Source organism: Melospiza georgiana, chromosome Z (assembly GCF_028018845.1).
Source record: "Melospiza georgiana isolate bMelGeo1 chromosome Z, bMelGeo1.pri, whole genome shotgun sequence".
Taxonomy (NCBI): domain Eukaryota; kingdom Metazoa; phylum Chordata; class Aves; order Passeriformes; family Passerellidae; genus Melospiza; species Melospiza georgiana.
The window spans coordinates 32,918,622-32,945,285 of record NC_080465.1 but is presented as its reverse complement, the minus strand read 5'-3'; the positions used below and the strand labels follow the sequence as shown (position 1 = coordinate 32,945,285).

Here is a 26,664-nt window from a genome sequence, read left to right as displayed (position 1 = left end):
CATTACTTAATTTGTGTCAATCAAGCTGTACCACTTGAAAAATTACATAGCAATAACTGAACAGAGCACAGTCTTCCAGAAGTAAACTCAGAATAGCTGTTCAGTGTCTAGAAGTTTCTTCTCTAAGTGAAAAATACAAAAGCGAAGATCACTCAGTTTTGCTAATTGCTATGTTAGTATTCTAAACTACCAAAAAAAAAAAAAAAACCCAAACAAGATCACTCAGTTTTGCTAATTGCTATGTTAGTATTCTAAACTACCAAAAAAAAAAAAAAAACCCAAACAATTAGAAGAACCCTGTTTCAATATTAGCTTGACTGTTTTCAGCAACAAAATGACTCACATGCAAAATGTGTCTTTTCCTCAGCCTCCACAGCCTGAATTACAGAGGCAGTCATCATCTAATCAGATATAATTGCTCTTGTTTATAAGAGCAACAGCATGAGCACCTCATGGTGAGCCAACAAGCTCTACCAAAGGGGTGAAAGAGAATGTTGTAACTCTGTTGTTAATTATAACTGCTCAATAATTTGGTCAATGTGTGTTGAAAAGTTTTGGTAAACATGTATGGAGTAGTGAAGAGAGAATCAAAGCAATGAAAACCAGATGGCTGAAAATTGAGGAAATTACAGGCAATTTTTACAGCTTTGTTCATGAATATTTTCAAAACTGAACTTTTATTTCTGTGCAACCAAGAACAGCTGAATTCTACAAAATGAAGGGAAAAAAAAAAAAAAAGAAGAAAAAGCAGATGGTTCTAGGAATAGCACAAAATTTCACCCCGGCACTCTCCCTTTACCATTTCAACCCTCTGTGGTTTGCAGGAAAAGACAGGAAACCATCTGAGTAGTTCTGATACCTAACCGAAAGGGCAAACATTGCCTGAGTTAGCCTGGGTTCTACCTCATTGCCTAATTTTATTTATTTTTTTTCTTTCTTCTCTTCTGTGTCAGCTTGATTTGTGTTTGTGTGATGAATCACCTGTTCTTATTTTAATGTTTATTTGCCAAATGTGGTATTGTCATCTGTTTTGCTCTGTTTGCCAGCTGAAGTTGAACTACAAAGGATTAAAAAAATCAACGTTCTTTTTCAAGGCATTAGATTGGTGGTAGACCAGAGTCGGCATAAGGCATGCTCCCATCAACAATCTGAAGTTAGTTCAATATGGGTGAAAGGGCCAGAGCTTTCTCTAATCCATTACAGGGGACCTGTGTGTGGAAGGGTGTCAATGCAGATGTATTTTGCATTGGTGGGGGGAAATACTGGAGCATCTCTATATAGTTCATGAAGAAGGTTGAAAGGTCTGCAAGTCATTATGTCTACAGATATTGCACTACAGCCTTACTGGAAGGGGATACAAATTATTATTATCAAAAACTACCAGTTCTTGCATTTTGAAGTTTTTTCAGAGTTGTTAGTTAGAATTAGCATTAATGAGGCAAAGATGGTATGAGCGTCTCTTTGTGATGCAGACAGGTTTTCAAATCCTCACAAACCAGTGGCGTGTTTTTTAAATGGGATGCATTTAGGTCTATTTTTAGCTGAAGCGCATTAAGAATGGCTTTGAGACCCTCTGAAGATGTAGCCCACAGAGCCTCCTGGGATCACAGACCACAGCTTGGACTGTGGTGGAGGAGGTTGGAGAATCAGATGTTAGAAGGAATATGCTGTCACACAGGGCAGATTTGCCCTTATTTGATGCCTTCAGTTTGAGAAACATCTTAGACTGAAGCCGTGCACTTGATGAGGGAATCATAAGGTCATTTATTCTCTAGCTTTACTATGCTAAACACAGGCCTATATAGGGACATCTAAACAAACTGCCCTCCCTAGGTGGCTCTGTTATGCTCTTAACCTGCATTACCTGCAGGACTACCCCCATCACTGTGGTAAAACCCTGGCCTTAAAACATATTAATCTGTGACCTAAGAACATTTCTCTTCTCTCCCCTTTTCTATAATATAATCTCCTGCTTTGCCCCCTTCCTGGCTCTCAAGAGATTGTCCAAGATGTTTCTGGCAGGCTGCCCTTCCCCTTTCTCTTTGGTTCTTCTCTCTGGCTGCCCAATGTCCTTTACACAGCTGCAGTTACAGTGATGTCCCCAGGGAGACTCTTCTCAGCCATGTGTGTCACATAGAAATGTGAAGCAAAGCAACTTGCAAGTTCGGAGGGTCGGAGGAGCTCGGGAGCATCCATCATACCCTGCCGCAAGCTCTTCTAGTTTAAAATTTCAGAGGTCTTCCCCCATTTTGCTTTTCAATAATATGATGATTCCTTCATTAGATAGCATTACAATAAGAGACATTTTCCTTCATTTCAGCTTCTATTTCCATCAGACTACTATCACCATAAAATATTAGAGTGCAATTACATTTTTTTAGTAAATTCTACCATATGTCCTTCTTACTTTGAATGATAAAACACACTTCTTTATCAAAATACTGTACACTTGGATAGATTATTTTCCTCTACACAGATCTCCAGTTCACTAATTTCTCCAAGTTAGTACACCGTTGTGTTGAAACAATTCTGTCATGCCCTAACACGGTTTTGTCATAGCTTGGTTTGTGATGAGTATTATCTTTAATTCGTGCTAGGCACTTACTGAGTTCCTCTGCAGAGCAGACTTACTCTTCTTTTTCTTCCTAGTACAGTTTATTTTATGGGTTTCATCACCTTAATACAGTTCACTTCTCCTAACCTTTCTCTTCATTTATGCTAGAATTTAGAATCCACTGCCACTTGGTATTTTTCACTATTTTGATCAAATACCATCACACTCCAATGTTTCATATGTTAGCTTCTACTCCTCATTTTTTTCTCTAAATTTATTCTCAGTCTTCATGAGTATTAATTTACTGCCTCACCAGCAGGATTTCATTCCCCAAAGAAGCTTTCCCAACAGCAAAAAAAAAACATGTCTTTCCTTTTGCACCAAATAGGAAGTCAAACATTTTGTAGCATATTTAGCAGAATTAACTTTTTCACTTCAGCATTAACATGTGAAACAAGCTACAGGATCTTATAAATTGTTGATTTTACAATCTTCACTTCCTTTAAAAAGGGGTGAACTGAGCAGCACCATTATATCTTTCACTTGCAGTATTGCTGAAGTAATTTGTAGGACTCTGAGAAATACCCAGTACTTTCAAACCAATACACCTTTATGGATGAAAAGATGAGCAAAAAAAAATTAAAATGTGGCCCTAATTCTTGAAATGTATTGTATGGTTCTGTAACATAGTTACTCATCAGGTTCACACATGAAATAAAAGATGCACACGTGAAATAAATGGAGAAGGTGCCCTCACTTCTGTTCAGTTTGGAGTGAATTAAATACCTATTAAAGGAGTCAGACTGATGAAATTATGAATTCTCTATCTGCCAAGCAGGTCTGTCGCATCTCCAGAAGCACAGCAAGACCTATTTGTGCCCATGAAAATTTCCATCTTCAATGTGCAATTACCCATTAGAATTGTGACTAAGCTGATGTACTGTATAATCTAACCAGCTGTTAGTTCATTCACAGCTTTGGGAGACACTTGGAGCACAGAGTTCCGTGCATCTAATTACCACCCAATGGATCCACAGATTTGTAACTGTGTTTTATGGAAGTGTATTTGTTTGTTTAATTGTAATGTTTACGTTGTTCAGGTCTGAACAAAGATTTTCGGGTACATAAGACAAGTACATTTCCCTTCCCATGAGAGAGCAAGCTGCATTGTCTAAAGTTTCTATTTTCTGCAAGGTCTAAGAAACCTGTTTCTCACTCAGGAAAATTTGGAGAAGTGCATTAAGTTGCCATTCTGGAGTATGTAGATTCTGCACACAAATCTATGTAGATATAGCAGTTAGGATGGAGATATGATGTGGTTTAATACCTTTAAATTTGCCTATGTACATCATAACTTTTATTATACCATCACTTTGAATAGCATTTTTTCTTCCATTGAGTCGGAATCACTTTATACTTCCATATAGTTGTGTTTGATGGTTTGTGGGTAAAACATGAGTTTAGAGCCTCCCCACTCTAAGTGAGGAGCACCTGTATGTTCTGGTCTCTAAATGTCAATGTGAAAAAAAGCATCTTTTAATAGAGAAGAGTGAGTGGACTACTAAATATATTATTGGTTACAGTTTCAGGATCTTTAAATAAAAAGTAAAGAGGAATAGAATTATAGAATGGTTTGAGAAGGACCTTAAAGATCATGTATTTTCAACACCCCTGCTATGAGAAGGAACATCTTCCACTAGACCAAGTTGCTTAGAGTCCCATCCAACTTGGTCTTGAATACCTGCAGGGATTGTGCTTCCACAATTTCTCTGGGAAAGCTGTGCCATTGTCTCACCACCCTCACAGTAAAGACTTTATTCCTAACATGTAATCTAAATCTACTCTCAGTTTGAAGCTTTTTCCCTTTGTCCTGTCAGTACATGCTCTTGTAAACAGTCTCTCTCCATCTTTCTTGTAGGCTCCCTGCATGTACTTGGAAAGCTGCTATTAGGTCACTCCAAAGCCCTCACTTATCCTGGATGAATAATCTCAATCCTCTCAGCCTTTCCTCACAGGACAATTTTTGCATCCCTCCAATCATCTTCATGACCTTCTGTGGACTCTCTCCATCAGTTCCATGTCCTTGCTGTGCTGGGCCTCCAGAGCTGATGCAGCCCTGCAGGTGGGCTCTCAGCAGAGCAGAGCAGAGGGGCAGAATCCCCTCCCTGGCCCTGCTGCCCACGCTGCTCTGGATGCAGCCCAGGACACGTTTGGCTCTCTGGGCTGGGAGTGCCCATGGCTGGGTCATGTCCAGCCTCTCATCCACGAGCACCCCCAAATCCTTCTCAGCAGGGCTGCTCTGATCTGCTCATCCCACAGCCCAGGTTGACACCAGGGGCTGCCTTGACCCTGCATGAGATTCCCATGGACCCTATGGACCCTATATAAAATTCAGCATAGAATACTGGTTCTGGATGCACCCTTGGAACAAAATTCCTGTACTGACTTTTTTGCCCTATATTGCCAGAAGGACATTGAAGGGAACTCACAGCAGAACATGGAATGTAAGCAGACATTTTGAGTTTCCTGAGTTCAATCACAGTACCATATGGTTATATAGATATATTCTTAGGTTCTTTCCCCTACTAAAAAAAGCTAGAGAAACACTGTGTATGCTTTGAGAGACAGTCTGTTTGTATCTTCTTCTTGGTTAAATAGTTTAGGAATAGGTCATCCTATTGAAAATATTTTCCCTGTACTGCTGCCAGCCAGGTCAGCAGGCAGGCTCGTGTTATCTGCTGTTTTTGTGGCAGTGCTGCTCATAAAACTTGGATTTGCTAGAGAATTACTGAAACCCAGTCACTGTTATCTGAACACTCATTCATTAATATACTTGCTTGGTCCATTCTGTGGACATCTTTGCTTCTTTCCCGCCCTTATTGTTTGAGGAAAGACTTCTTTAGATTTAGGGAGAGTCTTTGCAATAGCCCGTGGTTCTCTGGGCTGTTGTTGAGTCTGCCCCAGCTAGCTCGAACCCTAGCCCACACGGACTTGCACAGACAGCAATAAAAGACAAGAAGTGCTCTTCTCCACGCGGGGATGACGATCCTGCTTATTGGCCTGGGATGGGATGCTCTGGTTCCCGCAACCATCCAGGCGGAAAAGAGGGCGTGGCACCCTTGCAGAGGAGTTTTATACCCAGCGATGGGGGCGGGGAAAGAGGGCAGCAGCCAATGGGATCCCTTGGGGCGGGGTGAGGGGAGGGGCACCCATGGGACCACCCACCAGGTGTGCAGCACGGGGGTGCATGGGGGAGAGACCATGGGATAAGAGAGGGGGGATAATCTACATAACATACCATATTCAGTACAAGCTTCCCATCACCCAGGGCAAAACAACTACTAAATAAACTATTTAGTGCATTGCAACAAGTCTTGTTAATGTGTAAAATCACACGTTTCATGAATATTGATCTTAGAATTTGTGAAGTCAGGCTTTTTGTATATTATTTCTGTGCCGCCTACATCCGTATGTAATTTTTTAAAGTTTCAATTTAGAAGGAATTTCAGATTAAAAATCATCACTTTCTCAGATGTACTAAAATCAGTACATCTGTCTCACCACAGAGCTTCTTCTTTGTTTGTCTTCTGGTATCTGTAAGCTTGCTGATGTCTTCCTCAGGAATAGCAGGGTGTTTTAATATTTTCCTTATGTTGTAAAGGTAGGCCTAAAGAAAATGTGTTGGCTTATGACATAGTCCTGTATGGAAGGCACCAGTGTGGAAAGAGCTAGGGGGCTTTCAACATAAAGCAGCTCTGTCATGGGCAATAAGGTGTTAGTATGTTGTAATTTAAGCCCAGATGGCAGCTCAGCACCACGAAGCTGTGCACTCACACCCTCACACCTCAGTGGAATGGGAATGAGAATCAAAACTAAAACTTGTAGGTTGGGAGAGGAAGATTTTAATAATTGAAACATAAATAACATATAATAATTACAGTAGATAATGAAAATGAGAATAATAACAAAAATGACAACAAGAGAGGAAGAAAAACATGGAGGAACAAGAGATGCACAATATCATTGCTCACCTTCTTACAAATGCTCAGACCCATCTCTATACCCCAAACAACCCCCCTTCCAGGTACCTTTTCCAGTTTATTTATCAGGCATGACATCCTACCGTTTCCAATATCCATTTGGCTGCTTTGGGTCACCTGTCCTGGCTATGCTCCTTCACAGTTTTTTTTTTCTGATCCTCCTTATTGGCAGAGCACAAGACTTAAAAAAAGTCCTTAACTTAGTATAAACACTACTTAGCAGCAAACACAGTAGCAGTATGTTATCAACGTTATTCTCACACTGAATCCAACCAACTACAGAGAAGAAATTAACTCTACCTGAGCAGAAACCAGGATATTTTTCCTTTGGTTCTTTGCAACAGAATTATGTAGACTGATCTGCAAAATTTATTTCATAAATTAGTAGTTCTTGTGTTTCTGCATTGCTTGAATGTAGGCTTAGGGCAATGTACATTAGCTGAAACTCACCCTGGTGTAGTTCCCAGTATGTTTCCTCCATTGACTCCTCATTCAGCTTCTGCCACCTTCTGTTACAAGTTCCACTTGTGCAATTTGTGTTCTATTCCTCAAACCTCCCAATATTATTTCTTGAACCAGCTTTCCACCTTTACACTGATTTACTCTTTTCCTTACCTGTTAACTGCTTCATTCTTGAAAGCCCTACCAAGGATCTATTATCATTGTATCTCACATAATAAATTAAACAACATCCTTGTAACAAGTTGCTGCTTTAAGCATAAGCCAAATCTAAACTGGTATTTATTTATCTCTTTAAACATAACCTGGTCTGTGTGGTTATATTAAAGACTGCCATTGCTGTCAATTACCTCAATGCTGAAGTTACTAACCAGAATAGAAGTCTTCTGTGAGGCACTCTTCAGTACCCAGTATGTCTGCTAATTCCTCAAACAACTTCCCTGCCAAACCAGTTCACTTACCTGAAGCTGCCTTTTCATGTTCCTGTGGGGTTCGTGCAATCTGTATCTGCAAAAGTCTCCTGAAAGACCCACTGCACAACCTCCCACTGTTCAAAATGTTGACAGCAGAACACAAACGCTCTTTTCTGTCCTGCCTGAATAGTTGATGTTCTGTACCTCCAACTCAAGGGACAGCAAGACTTTTTTAAAGTGCAGAACCTTATAAATATTGCTTGAGGCATGTCATAAGGTTACTCTAGGAATCAGAATTGTCAGTTATAGAGTTGCTTTTACCCTCTGTACTTCTCTGACTTTTGAGTTCCTTCTCTATGTTCCTCTGTTTGGCTCTGTTATATAAATACTGGCTCCCTGCCACAATCAGCTGTAATGAGCTGCAATGTTAATTGATATCAGTAAGTTTACAGAGTGCAGGCCACTTCTGTCACCTACCAGAGCACTTTCATTGAGCCTTTGATCTGCTTATTTGTGTTGTCTGCATATCTCTAATGGCCTTCCTTCACTTCAAGGAAGACACTTTTTGAAGAAACACCTCATTCTCCCTTGAGCACAACAATCTCCTGAAACCTTTCCGGCCTGTTCAGTTTCCTTGTCACAGTGGAGACACTGTGCAATGGATACTGTACAATGGATTTTGTGAGGCTGGCACTGAACAACTCTAAGTATTAATTGTTTTTTCTGGTTTTGCTAGTGATTATTTAAAAGTACTTTCATTGTATTTTCATTTTTTATATTTTAATGACCATTTCTTTTTTCAGAGCTTAGTTAAATCTCACTTTTCTTCTGAAGTATGTGTGTATTGTATGTATATTTGTAATGTTTGGTCTACTACAAATTGAACCACGGTAGTAGGGAAATCCCTTCCTAGAGAAATCAGATCTGTGTTTGAACACCAGGGTTGAGGTCTTTGCTCTCATACTTCATTTCAAAGGAGCAGTCAGATTTTACTGTGAGTGATTTACCATCTGGATGAAAAATAACTTGTACTTAAAGTCTTGGCTTTTGCCACCTTCTTTGAGACTTCTTTGATTATAAAGTCAAGAACTGACTTGGGAGTTCTCATCTCAGTCCTGTAGCTTCACTACAAGAAACTATGTAGTAGCCATCCAAATGGAATGGATGTTATATTTTCCTGCTCTTCAGAGCTTAAGATCACATTCTGACACGGTATTTAAGATGTGATACTGAGCATATTTGCTCATCAAAAATATATCTGTTAAATGAGCCGCAAGAAAGCTCAAATGAGCCTTTCACACCTGAAGCAGGAAACTCTGCCACAAACACTGTTCTGGGTTCATGAGAGAAAAGGAAGGGAGGAGATACTTGGGCTGTGAGCAGACCTCTTTGTCTTCATAGCCAAATGGAGAATGCACAGGTTGACAGAGGACAGGAGACAGGAGGAAGCCAGTATTGATATAATATGTGATTTACTCAGCCTGTTGTATGCACATATCCACAGCTGCCTCACAGCCCTTGTGCACTGAGGAATGTCTTTATGCTGGCAGGTGTCAGATGTTAAGTCAGATGTTTCCAGGCAAACTTTTCTCCACACTGATGAATGTTTATTTTAGAAATAAGAAGAACTCTTTTGTATCATTTTCATATGCTTTAACCACATAAAAATGGCAATGATTTCATTTTTTGAACTAGTTTGGGAGGTCTTTCTCTAGAAAATTGTTTGCTTTTCCTGTGCAATGTTCAATTGTCTTGGCATGGGTAGAAGGGACTCTGTTAGCATTAAACCACATCCCTAGATAATTTTCTTACAATACCTAACACCTTAGAATGATTTGGGGTTTACCATATATGTTGCGCATATGGGAACTTGTCCAAAGTTGTCACCTACATAGAGCTTTGGCTCAAGACTACAAGTTCTACCTACATCATTAACTTTTTCCAGACTGATTATGGGCATTGAGAGAGTGTTTTGTACTGAAGGCTCGTAGCCCTACTGGGGCAACAACTAATTCTACTATCTTATCTTGCCATGAGTAGCTGCTTACTAGCCAGTGCCACTTTCTGATCCCTCTAGCTAGCAGAAGTATTTTCTGATCTCCAGTTCTCGTGACAGTGAGAGGGACATTTCAAAACTGCGGTTACAGTGCACTGTTGTCCCTGTTGTTACTCATGATGCAGTAATGCCTAGAGGCTCCTGTCAAGCTGAGACTCCTATTGTGTAGCTGGTAGAGAAAGAAGAATAAGATAGCATCTCTGCTGTGAAGTTATTACCTAAGCAGGCAGCATGGACAAAGCACAGGAGGGGAAAAAAAAAACACACCAAAAAAAACCACACATCACTTTGTTGTGATTTTGTGAATATGAAGTTGAGACACAGGTGGGAGAATGTTATGATCCAGCCCAGTACTTTACAATTCCATTTGGATTTAGAGAGAATATACCCACACTCACAGGGTAGCCCATGTTTCACCAGTTCTGGTGTCACTCATCTCTGGAGTTCACCAGAGAGCCAGGAAAAAGATTCTGCTCTCTTGATCCTCCAGTTCTTCACCTGAACTGCTGGGGTACAATATGATATTGATACCTTTTTTTTTTTTTTTTTTTTTTTTTTCTATTGAAAGAAAGAAGGAAAGCTCCTTTCTAATTAAAAATTAGATGTTTAGAACTTTACAGGTTTGCATGTTCATGTCATGTGTTGGAATTTTTTAAATGGCCTTAAGCTGATAACAAATGCCCAAATTTAATTCAAAGACCACAGGAAAGATTTTTGTTAAGTATGTAAAGATGATTTCCCTATTACAAATGGCATAGTTAAACTGTCTTTTGAGAGAATCTCTAACATCTTTAGATGTACAGTAATAGCATGGAATAATGGTCCTGTGGGGGTAACCACAGATTATTGAGTCTCATTGGAGCTTCAAAGTTGTTCCCTTTCTGTTTTTCAGGGGAGCTGTGAGTATTTACATTTTAAAATGCACTGACCATGATAACTGAAGGAACTGTTTGTTGATGTGTAATTAAGTATATGCGTAAGCATTCCTTAAATAAGCCTGATTTATTTAATGAGAATGTTCCAGAAAATAGCACTTTATTATTGGTCCTTTAGCGATTAGACTTATAATTCATAAAAGTGATGGTAGATCAGATTGTTAGTCCAATTCATAATATATATTGGCTGATAAATTTCCCAGCTGGTGTTTCTCTGTTCATAAGATCTGTCCATTACTAATTCACTTTGTTAGTTTCTAGTTCCTGGAAATGCAAGAAATGCAGTGTTTTGGTTCACTGGGGTTTTCATTAAATTTTGTCTAGTTTTTAGACTACACCCTTCCCTTATCATTTGTGTGTAAGAGAAACTACAGGAAAACCATTGCCTTGAGCAGTCAGATCTGGTACTTCTGAAACTACTTCAGAAACTACTGAGTCTGCCTATCTTCACATGCATTATATGTCCATATAGTTGACCAACGCTAAAAAAACTACTAAGATATCCTTATGGAAGAAAGGAATCATTCATTTGGAAAGTTAAAGGTTTCTGTGATCAATTTTCATTTTGAAGTTTTGATAATACTTGAAAGAAGTTGTATTTTCGGACCATCCTCTGCTCTCTAAATATTTCCAGTAGAAACCTGTTTTCATCCATGTTCATTTGGAAAATGTTCACCCATGTGTGATACATGTGATACGTGTATCAGGGATACATATATTACTGATAGAGATATATTTATTTCAACACATCCAGCCATATGAATTACCTCTTTCCTCTTACATTCCTCTTTGCTAGCCATCTCTAAATGAATCTTTGGTTTTGAATTTATATAGTTTTTGTTCAATCAGTTCAAATATTCAGTGTATTTTATGTATATCAGTAGAGTTATGTATCTATATTCTGAAGAGGATGAAAATGTTTTGAAATCTGTTTCATATTAAATACAGTTGTTGAAATATTTTTAAAGTCTAGTTTGGGCTTACATACATAAACACTACTTAGATATTTAGGAGGTGGAGATGGACAACTGGTGAACTGACAATCCTAGAGCTAGAATAAGCCAGGGCTTTAGTAGCATAAATGCACCAAGGTCCTACTGTATGATAAGGCTATATTTTTATGTTGTTTCTCTGTTACCACATGTTTGTAGAGTTTTGGGCTGTAGTGAAGGAGAAGGGATAAAATGTATGTTTTGGACCAAAACTATGCAATTCTTTCACCAGGTTCTGAAAAGTAATATGGGAAGTACCAAACAGATGACTTTCAGCTGTTCTATAAACCAGCAAGTATGCAGATTGTTCCTAAAGTCTGTACCTTAACAGCAGCTGCAGTCAGCTTATAAAGATACCACAAGTTCCACTTGTGCAAGGTTCCTTTAGCTTGATTCTGTAACTACTCTATTTACCCTTTAAAGTGTAAGATTCTTTCCTATTTGAGTTTTAATTCTGGTATTGACAGATGCATATAGGACATTCTTTTTTGTTTGTCCTGTGTGTGAATCAGTATGGCCAAAGCACCCAGAAGAAAAGATAGAGGAATTCACAGCTAAGTACCACATGAACTAGGCCAGGACATATTTCAGTTAGCATTATGTAACACTCTACAATAGGGACAAAACAGCATTACTCCAGAAAAACAGTAATATGTATATATTTTTAAGATTATTATCTCCAACAGTACAAGTATTCTAGAAACCAATTGGTAAATTTAGTAGGATAATATTAATTCAAAGTGTTGCAAGCACCTTTAGTTATTATAAAATAATTCTACCGGCTTGTAATTCTATAAGATTATCAGTGGTTTTCTCTATGCTTCTTAGGACGTTGAAATTCATGTGATATCATTTATGGGTTCAGTTATTTGCACTTCCATACTCCACTTTACACGTCTGCTTTACTCTACATTCTTTGTTTTCCATCTGTGAAAGCCCATATAAGTCACTTGGAGCTATGGAAGTACAAGGGTAAGAAGTATTTGACCTCACAGTTTGTGAGCTCTTCAAAGGAAACTCCTCTTTAATGCATCTGGAAAGAATTGTGAAAAAACAAAGTTATGGGAAGGGTTACAGATGCAACCTGCAACATTCAGAAATTTTAAACACAAACAATTCAGAAAAACAAATCCCTTTTCTTTATAGAAATACAGCATTTCTTTCTGGAAGAAGATACAGACACCCTCTTCTGAAGAAGCCAAGATGTCCAAAAGGTTTATGTGGCTTGTTAGCCACTGAGATGTGAATTGCCAACAGAAACATTTTGCATTTAACCAATAACAAACAAAATGTTGCTGGAGGCAGCAGCTACTGCCAGCACTTGAAAAAAAGAAATTCTGGCAACCAACCATGTATCAAAATAGATTCTAAAGTAAGAAAATGCCTTCTTTTCACCACCTACTCAAACATCTTATTTTAGATTGCACCAAAACTGAAGAGTAGATGATATTTCCATTAATTCTGAGAATTCAATGGGAAATTCTGGGAAGACCTCTCCCCTCAGATCGCTCATATGGAGAACATACTCCAGCTTAGCTTAACTGGCTGCCATATGTTACTCCTTTTCCACTGATAAATAGCTCCTGGTACATATGTACAGATTAGTGTCCTTCAGTGTACTATGGCCTGGAAAGTGACCACGGGAACTTCAGTATGCAAGATGCATTTATTGTTAGAAAGGGTTAAACAGATTGTTGTCATTGCTACTAACAGAAACAAGAATATTGTCTAAAAGCAAACTACAGCATCATTTGTGCTTACAGTGATGAATCCTTTTATAAAATCAGGATGAATCCTTTTATAAAATCAGAGAATGTGACCAGCAGATGGAGCACAGTAGAGGAGCAATGCACCTTTGGTCCATCAGCATATCATCTAGGGAGGAAAAAAAATTTCTTACCTGCTAGCTGTTTGAATATGTTAAGGGTGTTTTTTGAAAGAAAGGAAACATGCTCAAAAAATAAAATTATCAAATAAAAAGAGGTTAGAATTGTTCAGTGATTGTAGGAGAGCACAATCTTAAATGGTTGAGTACTGTGTTTGCTAACATCGTATGTTTTACATGCACTGAGCTATTTCCATCGACTGCAGATCTCTGAGCATCAGAGTGGGTTTTTTCTGCTTCTTCCACAAAATCTGCTACATTCTGCTGACATGCTTCATAACTTTTCTTCATTATCTGCCTCCATCCTATTTGGAGCCAGAGGGTATCTTCCTTCATAATCACTCTCTTTAAGCTTCTGCCTGGATTTGCTTTCTTCAAAGATGGGCTCTCTGAGCCTTCCTTTTCCTGAATTTTTAATTTATTCTCTCAGCAATCAGTTTCAATAATATCATGTTGGAAATGAAGCTACTCCTAAGACTTAGAAAAAACAGCACTATCTGGATTTTCATGCTTTCATTTTGGATGTGGGAGTATATCCAGGTCAACATTGAGTTTTGCATGAATTTGTTGGGGAGGCTATTTTCTTGTATTTTCTTTCTGAATATAGGACTTTTTTTTTGTGTATACATTTTTACATATCTCTGAAGTGCTTTCTAGCTGAGACATGAGTGGAAGGCCTAGTGTTTTAAAGAATTTTCTGTGTTTACCTGACAAAATTAGGGGTTGTACAGTTCAAATAGCAGAAATCTGGTTTTAAGGTGATGAACACTGAAATACCATTATCAACAATCCTCTTGATGCAGGATTTACATAGCTAGTTCAGAGAAGATTTACCTCAGTGACAGGTGTTAATCCAGGGGTTAAAGATGATCCCATGCTTTCCCACTGCATCTCTCAAAGCTTCAGTACCTCCTATCTCAACAGCCTAGAAAAGTCAGTCAAGAATACCAAAGAAATTTGTGCTCAGCATTTCAGTTTTACATTCCTTTAATTACACTTCTGTTAATATCTTCCTTTATTTTTTGTTCAAGATAGTGGGAGAAAATAAGTTAATTAATTCCACTCTATTTTGAATTACATCGTCCATGCTCCTACAGACAAAAAAAAATCCTACTGTAGGCCACAAAACATTTATTGTGATATTGCAGGAATCCCAGAGACTTGTAGTCCAAGAACTTCTGACAAGAGATGGAAATGCAGAGCTGCAAATATTCATCTTAGCCTCATTCTCCAGCTACCAGAGGGACATTGATCTGAGAAGGAAATTTCCCTTTCATTCACTATTTCTTCACCTGTCATTATAATAGGAGAAATATTAAGGTGAATTTTTTTCTGTGCTTAAGATTGTCTCTGCTGACCTCTTCACAGATGGGAGATTGGGAATTGGAGCACTTGCAGTCTTACCTGTGGGGTTGGTTTGCAGACACGAGATGTCTTCTGTTCTCATCTACTATCAAGAGAGACCAATGAGACTGTGATTTTGGCAGATGAATTGTGCTCTAAACCCAAGCCATCCCTTGTGCAAGCCTGTAATCGCTTTGACTGCCCACCCTCCTGGTATCCTACAGAATGGCAAGAGGTAAGAATTTATGTGTAACCTCATTCTATGACTGCCTAAAGTCCTCATTGCACATATTTCAGTGCTCAGAGGGCTGAGCACCCCTCCTATGAAGACAGGCTGGTCACCTGCAGTCGAGAGGGCTCCAGGGAGAGCTCAGAGCAGCCTTACAGCTTAGCAGGGGTGCACACAAGAAAGCCGAAGAGGGACTTTTGACAAGGGCATGTAGCAGTGGGGCAAAGAGTAGTGGATTTAAACTGAAAGAGGGCAGATTTAGTTGAGTTATTAGGAAAAAAATGTTTTAGTGTATGGGTAGTGAGGCAGTGAAGCATGTTGCTCGAGGGAGATGGTGGATGCCCCATTCCTGAAAGTGTTCAAGGGCAGGTTGGATGTAGCTTTGAGCAACCTGGTCTAATGGAAGGTGTCCCTTGCCTAGTGGGGGGCAGAGGGGGAATGGGGTGGGGTGGAACTAGAAGAACTTTTAGGTTCCTTCCAACACAAACCATGCTATGATTCTATGGTTTAACTTTAGCCCGTCAACAGGAATCATTAATCATTCTGACAAGACATTTAAAAACTGCTAAGTGTGCATTTTCTTTCTTAAAAAATGCATCTGTGTTTCCAGAAGTAAACAATGACTGTAGCTATTTCTAATGCAAAGTTATTGGAAAATCTTAACAGCTGGCTCTAGATTTCAAACAAAAATATCTGGAATATATTGGTCAGCTGCAGGGACTGGACTTGGTTGAGCTATGTCTAGGTTTCTAGGAATACTAAACTAGAAGGATTAAGGATAAAAGAGTCTTTAAAGCATTTTGAGTACCTCATATGTTCTCAAATAATTTCATTTAGTACAAGATACATTCCTCATGCTTCAGATTAAGAAATGTGTGTTAAACACTTCCCATTGGGAGATGCATGGTTTATTACACTAATTATAAAAATTCCTGTCTACACAATGGGTCTTTACACGGCTTTCCATTTTTAGAAAGCACTCTGAAATGACTTAATTTGCTGAAATCTGGTTGCAAATACTTGTGTAATTCAAAAGACTTCAAGATGTTTCTTTAAATTGTTGTAATACTACAGTTTTAATAATATGACTGCAGGAGGAAGGGATCTTTTAAATATTTCTGTGTCTTAACTAAATGCACTGGAATCTTTATCATTTTCAGTGGTGTGCTTCTGGAGCAGCGTTTAAGCTTTCCTTTTACAAGGTCCTATAAATATCTGTTCTGCATACCTGAAATGGAAGAGATCTGTTAGTAAATCTTCATCCACCTTTGTTTTATTACTGAATAAGTGCTAAAGTCTCAGTCCTAGCATTCTTCATTTGCTCCAGTGCTGTCTTTGCTTCAAAGATAATTAGAACAATGATTTTAAAACAAAGTCAGCATGGGAAAATTGGTAGTATTTTCTTATATTTTCCTTTCTATTTCTAATCCACACGATAAAATGTCTCTTCTGAATCTTCAAGTGTCAGGCCTTAAAAGAAACTGAGAGACTGTATGAGAAAAAAGCGTTTACTCCTTTTGCAGGTGCTTTATCTTACTGTGGAATCTTAGCAGAGAATTAATTTTTGACAGTAAGGAAAAAATTAAAAAAAATTAAATTTAAAAATTAAAAAATAAAAAATTTTACACTGTTACACTGCTCTCTAATCAAGGTATACCACTATATTGTGGTATACCTTGAATAGAGAGCAGTGTAAAATTAAACCACGTGGGAGACGATGGAAAGGAACTTGGGGTCCTGGCAAGTTGAACATGGGTCAGCAGTGCCCTGGCAGCCAGGAGGGCCAACCCTGTCCTGGGGTGCATCAGGCACAGCATCACAGCTGGGCAAGGGAGGGGATTGTCCTGCCCTGCTCTGAGCTGGGGCAGCCTCACCTCCCATGCTGGGGGCTGGTCTGGGGGCCACAGCATGAGAAAGACATTAAACTATTGGAGAGAGTCCAAAGGAGGGCAGAGAGGATCATGAAAGGCCTTGAGGGGAAGCGCCATATGAGGAGTAGCTGAGGTCACTTGGTCTGTTCAGCCTGGAGGAGACTGAGGGGAGCCCTCATTGCAGTCTACAATTGCCTTGTGAGGGGGAAAGGAGGGGCATGCACTGATCTCTTCCCTGTGGTGACCCAAGGGAATGGCCTGGATTTGTGTAAGGGGAGGTTTAGGTTGGATATCAGGAAAAGGTTCTCCCACCAGAGGGAGACTGGGCACAGGAACAGCTCCCCAGGGCAGTGGTCACAGCAGCATCCTGACGGAGTTCAAGAAGTGTTTGGAGAGTGCTCTCAGGCACATGGTGTGACTCTTGGGGCTGTCCTGTGCAGGGACAACACTATGTAAGTGAATAAAGTCCAAGAAGCAAGAAAAGATATGTTTTGTCTTATCTCTGGCAGAGCTGGAAGGGCAAAGAGACTTCCTGAGATTTACTGATTGACAATAGGAACATACTTTGTGATACTCATAGTGAGTGACCCATTTGGTATCTTGTGTATGATATGATAAAAGTCCTTAGGTAACATTGGAATAATACTTTTAATCATATTTTTCTTCCTTCTCAGGAATGAATTTTCCTAAAACGAGAGGCTGATAGACATTTTCTTCTGTTGAAAATTAATGTTTTTGTTGCTTAATTTTTTTGGAAGACTTTGAGCTTTGTACCATTCAAAATAAGTAAGACAAAAGCTAATTTTACAAATTAAAAGAAACCAAATATAAAAATGTCTTTCTGCACTTCCTTTCTGTCTTTCAAAGACAATGTTCAGCCTAAATATTCAGGCTAACATTAAAGTTCATGCAGCTCTTTATCTCAGAGAGAAGGGCCTTTCATGACTGCAAGATTTTTTAAAACACTCCCTTTTTAACTGCTTAAGTATACTTTTTAATACTTCTCCATATTATTGTCTGTTTCTCTTGAATAATTGCCATGTCACAAGCTATAAGCAACTCCTGGTCATGTCAGTGTAATGCAAGCTCCCCCTTTCCTTTGCTAGAAGAAATGAGAAAAGGAGTTGAGCTGGCTGAACTGAGCAGAACTGGGAATCTCTTACCAGCCTCAGGAAAAGGATCCTTGGGAAAAAGGGCTGAGCAACTTAAATTTACAAAAAATATTCAGGAAAACTACTAAATTTGGTTACTCAAAATTTCCTGCCCTGCTTAAGTAGAAAAATGGATGCAGAGAGGGATATTTATATTAAAGACAGAAGGGAGGTGTATTCTCTGGATATGAATAATCTCAATTTACTTATCTACTGCTGGACAAGACTTTTCCACTCTTTCTGACATGGTTAGTGTCAGAGTGCAGACACAGGTGTTACTATTTAGATTCTCTACATCAAATGCAATTGTCTCAGTTTCCAGGTGGAGAGGACAAATTTCCCACCTCCATACTTCAATGCTGACTCACTGACTGTTTCAATGTCTTTTGAAAGAACGCCTTAAAACAGAACACTTCAGAAATACTGAAACAGTTCCTCTAAATACTAGCAAATTAAGCCGCTCCCCTTTTCCAAAATAAATGTGACATTTTTAAAAGCAGACTACTTTGTTTTATGTTTTGTATTTGGCCAAGACCAAGTGTTGATTTCTGCCCTAAATCACAAGTAATTTTTGCAGCAAGGAGGGTGGTGAGGGTATGGTGTGAGGTGGCTGTCTCTTTTCTCTCAGTGTTCACAGACCTGTGGTGGTGGTGTCCAGAAGCGAGATACACTTTGTAAGCAGCGCCTGGCCGATGGAAGCCTGTTAGAGCTGCCAGAAACCTTCTGCCCCACGCCAAGGACCATTACACAACAAGCCTGCAAAAATGAGGATTGTCCCAATGAATGGCTTCTCTCTGACTGGACACAGGTATACTATTTGTTTGCATGAGCATTGTGCAGATCTTGGAGATGAAGTTCCGAAGCCAGTTGGGATAGAGGACCCAAATAAGGTCAGACTTCACAAAGCACATTATGCCCAGTTTTGTCCTGTGATCTGTCCTCATCATCCTGGTTAGGGATGCTGTCACTAGCTCCATGTTCCTCTGTGGTGTCTCTCTCCAAAGATGTGCTTTAGCCATCTGACCAAACCTTTAAGACCCTTCTGGTGTAAACAGTAAATCCCTTGCTCCAAACAATAAATCCCTGCCTCTGTCCCTGCCTATGCTTATTATTTCATCCAAGGCATTGATGAAGAGTAATCTTTATTACCCTAGGCTACATGCTCTTTGTTGCCAAAATCTAGCTGTTCTGATCTCAATAGTCTTTTCCTCTTGGGGTCACTCCAACCCTTTCCTATGATGAAGACAATAGAAAATAAGAGGAAGGGAGGGAACAGGAGAGGAAGGGAATGGAGAGGGGAAGGGGAAGGGGAAGGGAAAGGGGAAGGGAGGAGAAATGTTATAAAAATATAATTTTACTTTATGAGGTCAAAGCAAGGCAAAGGTTCATGGCAGTCAGCATGAAAATGATTCCACATCTTGCAGTTTCTGCCACCACTCTTCCAGTCCTCTGTCATGGAAGGTAGTGGAAATTGTCTTGCGGAAGTTGTAAAAGAAATGCCAACCACCCTACGGAGCTGTCCCACGTGCACCCTCTTTATGGGGGTCTGCCTGAGCATTTTACTCAAATTAGTGTATGTTTTCATAAAGTCTTCCGCCAGGAGACACATAGCCATTCTGGCAGTGAAGATGGTAATTACAGTGCTTTACCCATTTTCTAGTTCCTTTTACAGACTGCTACTTTGTTCCAGTGCAAAGACACTGTCTGTATTTCGTTTTCCACAATGCTATATGCATAAATATGAAACTGAATAGTCATGATGAATAGCCATCAAACCATGTCCACCTGTGCTAGAAGCACTGCAGTCTGGTATTAGAGGGTTCATACTATTCTGTGTAGGCCATATATAGTAACTACAAGGCTGAGGTAATTAATTGGTGACTAAAATATTCATCCCTTTATTATTCCTAAAGGGATTTTCAACAGCAAAGCTTAAAGATTAAGCTTAGGCTGGATTTTATCTGGCCCAGAATGCAACTGTGATCTGCAGCTCCATGAGGTCTGCTCTTGGACATGAGCTGGAGTTTTTCCAGCCAGCAGACACACACACATAGAAACAAAGCTTAAAGACTGGCTTCGAACTGTAGCACAGTACCATTAAAATAAGAGACACCATCTGACAGAAAAGAAGTGGTAACAAGAGCATAGAAAGAAATTAAGCCTTACAGGACAGAAAATAAGAAGTAATTCATCTCCTTACTATGCCTGCACTGTTTGTAGCTGCATGATCAGATGCTGCTCTGTTTTATTCTGCTGCAACCAACATTTTGAAAACTGCAACTGCTTTATCCTGTGGTGTGTGTATGCAATGTGGATATGGGAGCTGAGGAAGGAAGTGTGTTTTCATGGAGCACCTTTTTCATTTCTCCTAATGTTTTCATCCTGTTCCTAGTGTTCAGTGAGCTGTGGAGAAGGCACACAGAGTCGAAATGCTATTTGCAGAAAGATGCTGAAAACCGGGGGCTTTGTTATCATCAATTCTTCACTCTGCCTCCCTTTGCCATTCTCATCCTTGATCAGGCCCTGTTCACTAGGCCCCTGTGCACGTAAGTGGAAAAGGTGTTTGGCAGTGTCTGGGGAAAAGGGATTGGAAGTGCTTCACTAAGAAATCCATGCTATTTCCTGCTTCACAGCCTGCTTTCACGCTAGTATTACTCAGTCTTGTGGAGTGGGTTTTTCTGTCCGTAATAAGTCAAGCCAACGGAGAAGTGCAGCAGATTTCACTAATGGAGCTGGATATGAGCCAGTGTGCTGGAAGGGAACTACTAGTTTCTGGAAGAACTCGCTCAAAATTCTGACCAAAATCTAGATCTTAATTTCGCAGCTGGAATGTAGAGGCTCAGAGACACAGCACAGCAGCTGGAGGGCTGGAGCAAATAAACTGTCTGCTAGAACAGCTGCAAGGAAAATGGTTGGTAAGGGATTTTGCCAACGATCATTTAGAAACCTGTTATTTCATTATGTCACTGCAAATCCTCTATGACCTGAGATTGCTAATGAGCCGTGCAACACAAGTTAGATTTATGTTGGTAGTTCATGCATTTGTTTTTGCCCATCTCAAGTCTCCTGTATACTCTTCCCTAGTTTACAGTAAGCCAACTGGATATTTGAAAGTCAGCCTAGCTTCAGCTTGCCTCTGAAACTGCTGAATGTAAGGGTATGTAGGGAGAAAAGATCTGATGTTTAGAACTAAAGCTTAGACCAAATTTTACATGGTATTTACTAATAATATGCCTATGCAGCTTAATTTAGTGCTTCATACTAAAGATCTCTGACACAGAGATCAGGAAACCAGAAGAACTCACTGAACTAGTGAATTTTAATAGTATTTACCACGTTTCTAAGCCTAGCCAAGAGAGTTTTTTTCTGTCCAACATTACACCTTGAGGCAGCAAGACTCTCATTCTACCTTGCTGTTGTGAGCTGCAAGATCACATTGCCTTTGAAGGTTTTAAATGATAAATACTTGTCTATTCAGTGCATTTCTTGAATAACAGTCTTTGTTTAAGTACTTTCTGCTGAAGTTTTCTCTCTCCCGTAAAGATTTATCCCTGGATATTTCGTTTCTGCATATACTCTAGGCTACTTTCACATTCCTGAAGTATGTCTTGTTATTCCTCCTACTTTGATTGTTTTAGTTTAACGTCCAGCAACCGGTGTCCAGCTTCTGCCATTACTGTCTAATGGGCCAAATGCTGCCCACAACAATGTAAACTAATTGCTTTGTTTAATGGTATCGTATACTAATCATATAATGATATTTCAGGGCACAACAGACCAGCTCATAAGCAAAGCCCCTATATAATGGCTGTAAAGCAAGTTTACATCCAGACAAGGAAGCAGAAGAAACTGCACTTCATTGTGGGTGGATATGCCTACCTGCTGCCCAAAACTTCTGTTATTCTCCGATGCCCTACCAGGAGATTCCGGAAATCAATGATCACGTGGGAGAAGGATGATAAGAGGCTTGTCAGTTCAGCTCACATCACCATTGCACCCTTCGGGTACATGAAAATCCATCATCTGAAACCTTCAGACACTGGGACATACACCTGCACAGCAGGGCCAGCCCGGGAGCATTTCATAATTAAACTGATTGGAAGCAACAAAAAGATCATTGCTGAGCAGCCAGCTGGTATTAGGGAGGAAGAGGCCATGAGAAAGGCCGGCTTAAACGATGCCTTGCGAACAGAGGATAAACATCTCAATGGGATTTTCTTCAATGGCAGCAAGGCTGAAAAGCGAGGGCACCTTGCTAACCCCAGCAGATGGTATGACAATATTGTCTCAAGGCTGCTACAGCTCAAGGGCTGGCCAGCGGAAAGTCTGGAGTCCTGGGAAGCCCAGGAGTCTGTGGAGAGAAATGCATCCTCAGAACAGGACCAGAGCCAGGAGCATAGCTTGCCATTTACTATGGTCACAGAGCAGAAACGCTTGGATGATATCATAAGAAATTTGTCTCGACAGCCTGAGGAACTTAAAGATATCTACACTGAATATCTTGTTGTGCACCTGGCTCATGAGGCTTTCAGAAGCTACTTGGACCATCAGGAATCTGTCCTCAAAGTACCAAGGCGAAAAGTTGATTCAGCCTCAGTGGAGTACCCTTTCCACAGACGTGTTTCTGGATTTACCAGCTCCCTGAGGACATCATCTGCTGAAACATTTATTCCCACTTCTGTAGACCTGGCCAATGGTTTGCACAGGCCTCATCAAAAGCCTGCCATCCTCCGAAAGATTTCAGCAGCACAACAACTTTCTGCTTCAGAGGTTGTCACCCACCTGGGACAGACAGTGGTCCTAGCAAGTGGCACACTGAGTGTGCTGCTTCACTGTGAAGCAGTGGGAAACCCAAAGCCCACCATCAGCTGGGCTAAGAATGGAGAGGAAGTGAAATACAATGATAGGTAAAGCATGTTATTTAACTTCTAGGAAAATAATTGATATTTTGACTCATCACTTGCCGTGTGTTACTGCCTGTCAGTCCCATGGACAAAACCATGTTTTGCTGTAGTCTGATTTCATAACAGAAAGAAGGGCAAGTGCATGTGAATTGGTAAATGGGTTAAACAGGGCACTGTAAATCTTCAGCAAGGTCTGGATGCCGGGTCAGACTGGTGTGGCAGACAGGAGCCGTACTTCTGTTTGAGTAAGTAAAAATAAGGGATTGTAAAGTACTAAAGGACATAAGTGCCTAATACAGTCAACAGAGCACTCTGTATCCAGAAACTGGGAGTCTTAGTTTATTTTCCCATCTGATAAAGATTGATACAGAGATAAAAAAACTGGTCATTGGTTGTTGCTATTATCCTCTGTTGGAGCTGAAATTGCATTTCTGCTAGTGCTACAGGAGGGCTTGACAGACATGGTTGTGGTAAGAGAAGATGGAGGAGATGAGGTTTTTGCCTTGCACATATATATCCATGCATTAAACTGCCCCAGGATAAGCTTAAAAGGGCATTACAATCACCATTTACTGTGCATGTTCTGATGAAGGCTGTAAATTGTGGAACCACACCTCATGGCTGTCTGCAGCTTTGCTGTGGTCTCAACAGACGGATCATTTAGCATTTGTCTTCTCATGTTAATTGGTGAATCCTAACCTGTTTGAATTCCAGAATGCTGGTCCCAGGTGTAACCTGAGAATTTGACATAACAAAATGCTTTTACCAGTATACCACAAAAATTATGCTGTTTTTCCTTCAGGTGGCCTTTACTTTCTGATCCCTCCACATTATTCATTTGTGTGGAAGACCACACAGAAAGAGGTTATTTTCAGTTGTATGTTTAACTGTCTTGATAACATACATTCTTCCCATGTGTATGCTTGGGATTTTATATTTTGGTTCTGTCCTGTGAGAAATCATTATATAAGAACAGGAAAAGACTGTAGTAGGCAGTAATAATGAGCAACACAGTACAACAAAGTTGTCCAGGGATCTGCTAGCAACTCCTTCTGCACAAGATACTGACCTCAGCTAAGACATACACATTTAGTCATGAGATCATGGGAAAAGATGGAGTCAAGACAAAAATTAATTTCCAGTGTGGTGCCCTTGGATCATCCAGTAAATTCTTGATTTAGGTAAAATTGCCCCTTCTATACAGTTATGAAATTGTTTTCTTCACTTCTTCTTTATTTTGACTATTCAATCAAAGAAAAAGTAATTGCTTTCTATAATGATCTGAGTTTCCCGGTTCTTGCCTCTCTGTCTGAAGGCTAATAAGTATATTAAATTGAACAAAAAAAAAAAAAAAAAAAAAGGTAACTTTTGAAGGGGTAGAGGTCACTGAGAACAAGAATGTACCTCTGGTGGAAATCACATACAGTCATAAGCATGACTTGGACATACAGAATCCCTTCATTTGGATATATTCCTGTGAAAATATCTGTAAGCCACCCCCAAAACAAGTTTCATATATAATTTTTCATCTATTGGGTATATCCTATTAGAATTGGGCCATTAAGTTGAGGATTTTTCTCTCCTTGAAATTACTGTAACTTCTGTGGCATCCATGGAAGGGAAGGGATGTTACACGAAATTGACCTATGAGGAATGCTGAACACCACAGTCAAGAGAAATTGGCAAGTTTATGTCACACTCTATAATCTTTCATGGTATCACAACATGTAGATTAATTTAGCTGGTAAGAGGCACTTACATGATTCCTGAAGTTTTATTTCAGATTTTTTTCATATATAATTTCACAATACTTTTTCAATCCTTATTTCTTTTCCATTCAGTTTGGCTGAAATAGCCTTGAATGTTGTTTTGTTTCTGAATTACCAGTCAGTTGTCTGTGTGCTCAAAATTTCTATCAAAAAGTCAGAGGAAAGTACCATTTCTTTTCCAGTTAGTGGTATAAATCATTGACAACTCTTCTTTAAATATTGAGGCAGTTTGTGCTTTATGAACTTCCTTCTGTGCTCATCATTTATAGTTCCCCTGGGCTAGTGTGTGGGGGAAGAAATGACCAGGCTCTGAGCTTCAGGCACAACTCAACACTATATCTTTGGAGCAAATGGAAATTTAGGAATCATGACGTGTAAAAAATTTGTTCTGTGGATTTTTTTGCTGGATTCTTTAAGATCAGTATTCTGGTTTTGGCTTAGAATGCTCTTGCTGCCTGTCAGTCAGCTGTGCCAATGGAAGTTGCAGTTTAAGCAGACTTAGAGTGTACTGCTGTAAACTGCAAGGTCACAGATGTAAATGTGTGGTGGTGTCTGGTATGTTTGAACTGTCCTTCCGCTCTGCAGTTTGTTTTCTTTGTACTTTGCCAACCATTGAATGGAGAAGAGCCTACCTCTGTCTTAATGGGAATAAGGAAATAAATAGAGGTGGGCTTTCTTGTACCAGTATCAGAGAGAGACCCCTCTTCTGAGAATGGCCAGAGAGCAGTGCTGAAGTTCCTCAGGTCACACCCTACTGAATATACTGAGATCCCAGAACTACTTGGTTGCTATGGCAATTCTTGGAGTATAGGCTGCCAGTTTCAGGTTGGGTGACAGCTGCCTGTTTTGTGTACACAAACCACTGAGATAAAGGCATTCACTTTTACACATTGCGGCCGTGGATTTTTTCTGAGCCAGTGATGTCCAATAATGATGGTTGATATATGGCTCTATTCTCATTGTCCCATTCCATGAGCTGTTTCATCCACCCAGAAGTATGACTCCTACTGCATGGCTATCCTTGCGAAAATTAATTTTCTTTGGCTTTAGTGTAGGTACAGTCACAAAAAGATGCAACTTAGGCCCCCCAAAAATGCTGGTTTTCAGTTACTCAGTAGAATGAAAACATATGACACAAATAGCTGCAACAGTTGAAAATATCTCTGCTTCCAGTAAAAGATCCCCAACTTGTGTCTGCCTATTCAGTCTGAGTGCCTATTTACAGAAAAGTCCACACTCACTCCTAAAGTTAAAGAGTCAAGTTAACACCAACATGGGTTCTGAATGCCATTTCAGAGTCTACTAGTATCCATACCAAAGTTTTTTGACTGCTGTGTATGTTGGAAAATGTTTTATTTTAAAGAAAATTCAGATTAAATTCCTTAGGAAACAGTTTTGAAAGTGAAAAATCTTTGAGGAATTTATGCACTGTTTAATACGCCTTGCAAGTATGCTGCAATTTCTGTCACTGGGGATCCATTAGTGCTTGATAATTCAACTTCTCTAAAACAGGCATAAATTTTATAAGAGGACATGAAGCAGCATGTGAACAGTAAGTGGTATGGAGTTAGGTGTTTGCGAGGTGTTTGTTAGGTGTTTGTCTGATTTAGTCATTGATATATGTCCTGCAAAATATGTCTTTGTCTTGGAGGCAATGCAGTGTGGAGCAACTGAGATGAGACTGATTAAATATTAAGCTGTATTATTTTCAGTCCGTAAATGAGATTCTGAAGACATGCTGGTGACATAAAGAATTGCTACAGCTGGTTGGTTTTTTTCTCAGCCCTGACAAGCAACTCAATACCAAACAAAAATAGCAATCTATGAGCAAATAGGGAATTCAGCCAAAATAATTCTATGCAATGAGGAATGATAAAAGATCTGCTTTCAAGAAAAGCAGCTATGCCTAATTGTGATGCACAAATAACAGAACTGTGGAAAAGAAGATGACATTATGTTTGTTTGTGGAAAAGGACATTAAAACTTGCATTGAGAGGATAGGAGGATGGAGCTGTGTTGGAGTTTTATTTTTTTAAAAAGGCAAGTACCTACCTGGACTAAC

The 26,664-nt window shown here is 39.6% G+C and overlaps 1 protein-coding gene across 1 annotated transcript in view; it reads left to right on the top strand.

Moving 5' to 3' along the window:
- Nucleotides 1-26,664, top strand: part of ADAMTSL1 (ADAMTS like 1) — a 307,052-nt gene that overhangs the window by 237,288 nt on the left and 43,100 nt on the right. Inside the window, exons 17-20 of the mRNA XM_058044542.1 lie at nucleotides 14,703-14,913; nucleotides 18,558-18,737; nucleotides 20,322-20,475; nucleotides 21,696-22,836. Of these exons, the coding sequence (XP_057900525.1) occupies nucleotides 14,703-14,913; nucleotides 18,558-18,737; nucleotides 20,322-20,475; nucleotides 21,696-22,836 (1,686 nt within the window). The remainder of the gene's footprint in view (nucleotides 1-14,702; nucleotides 14,914-18,557; nucleotides 18,738-20,321; nucleotides 20,476-21,695; nucleotides 22,837-26,664) is intronic.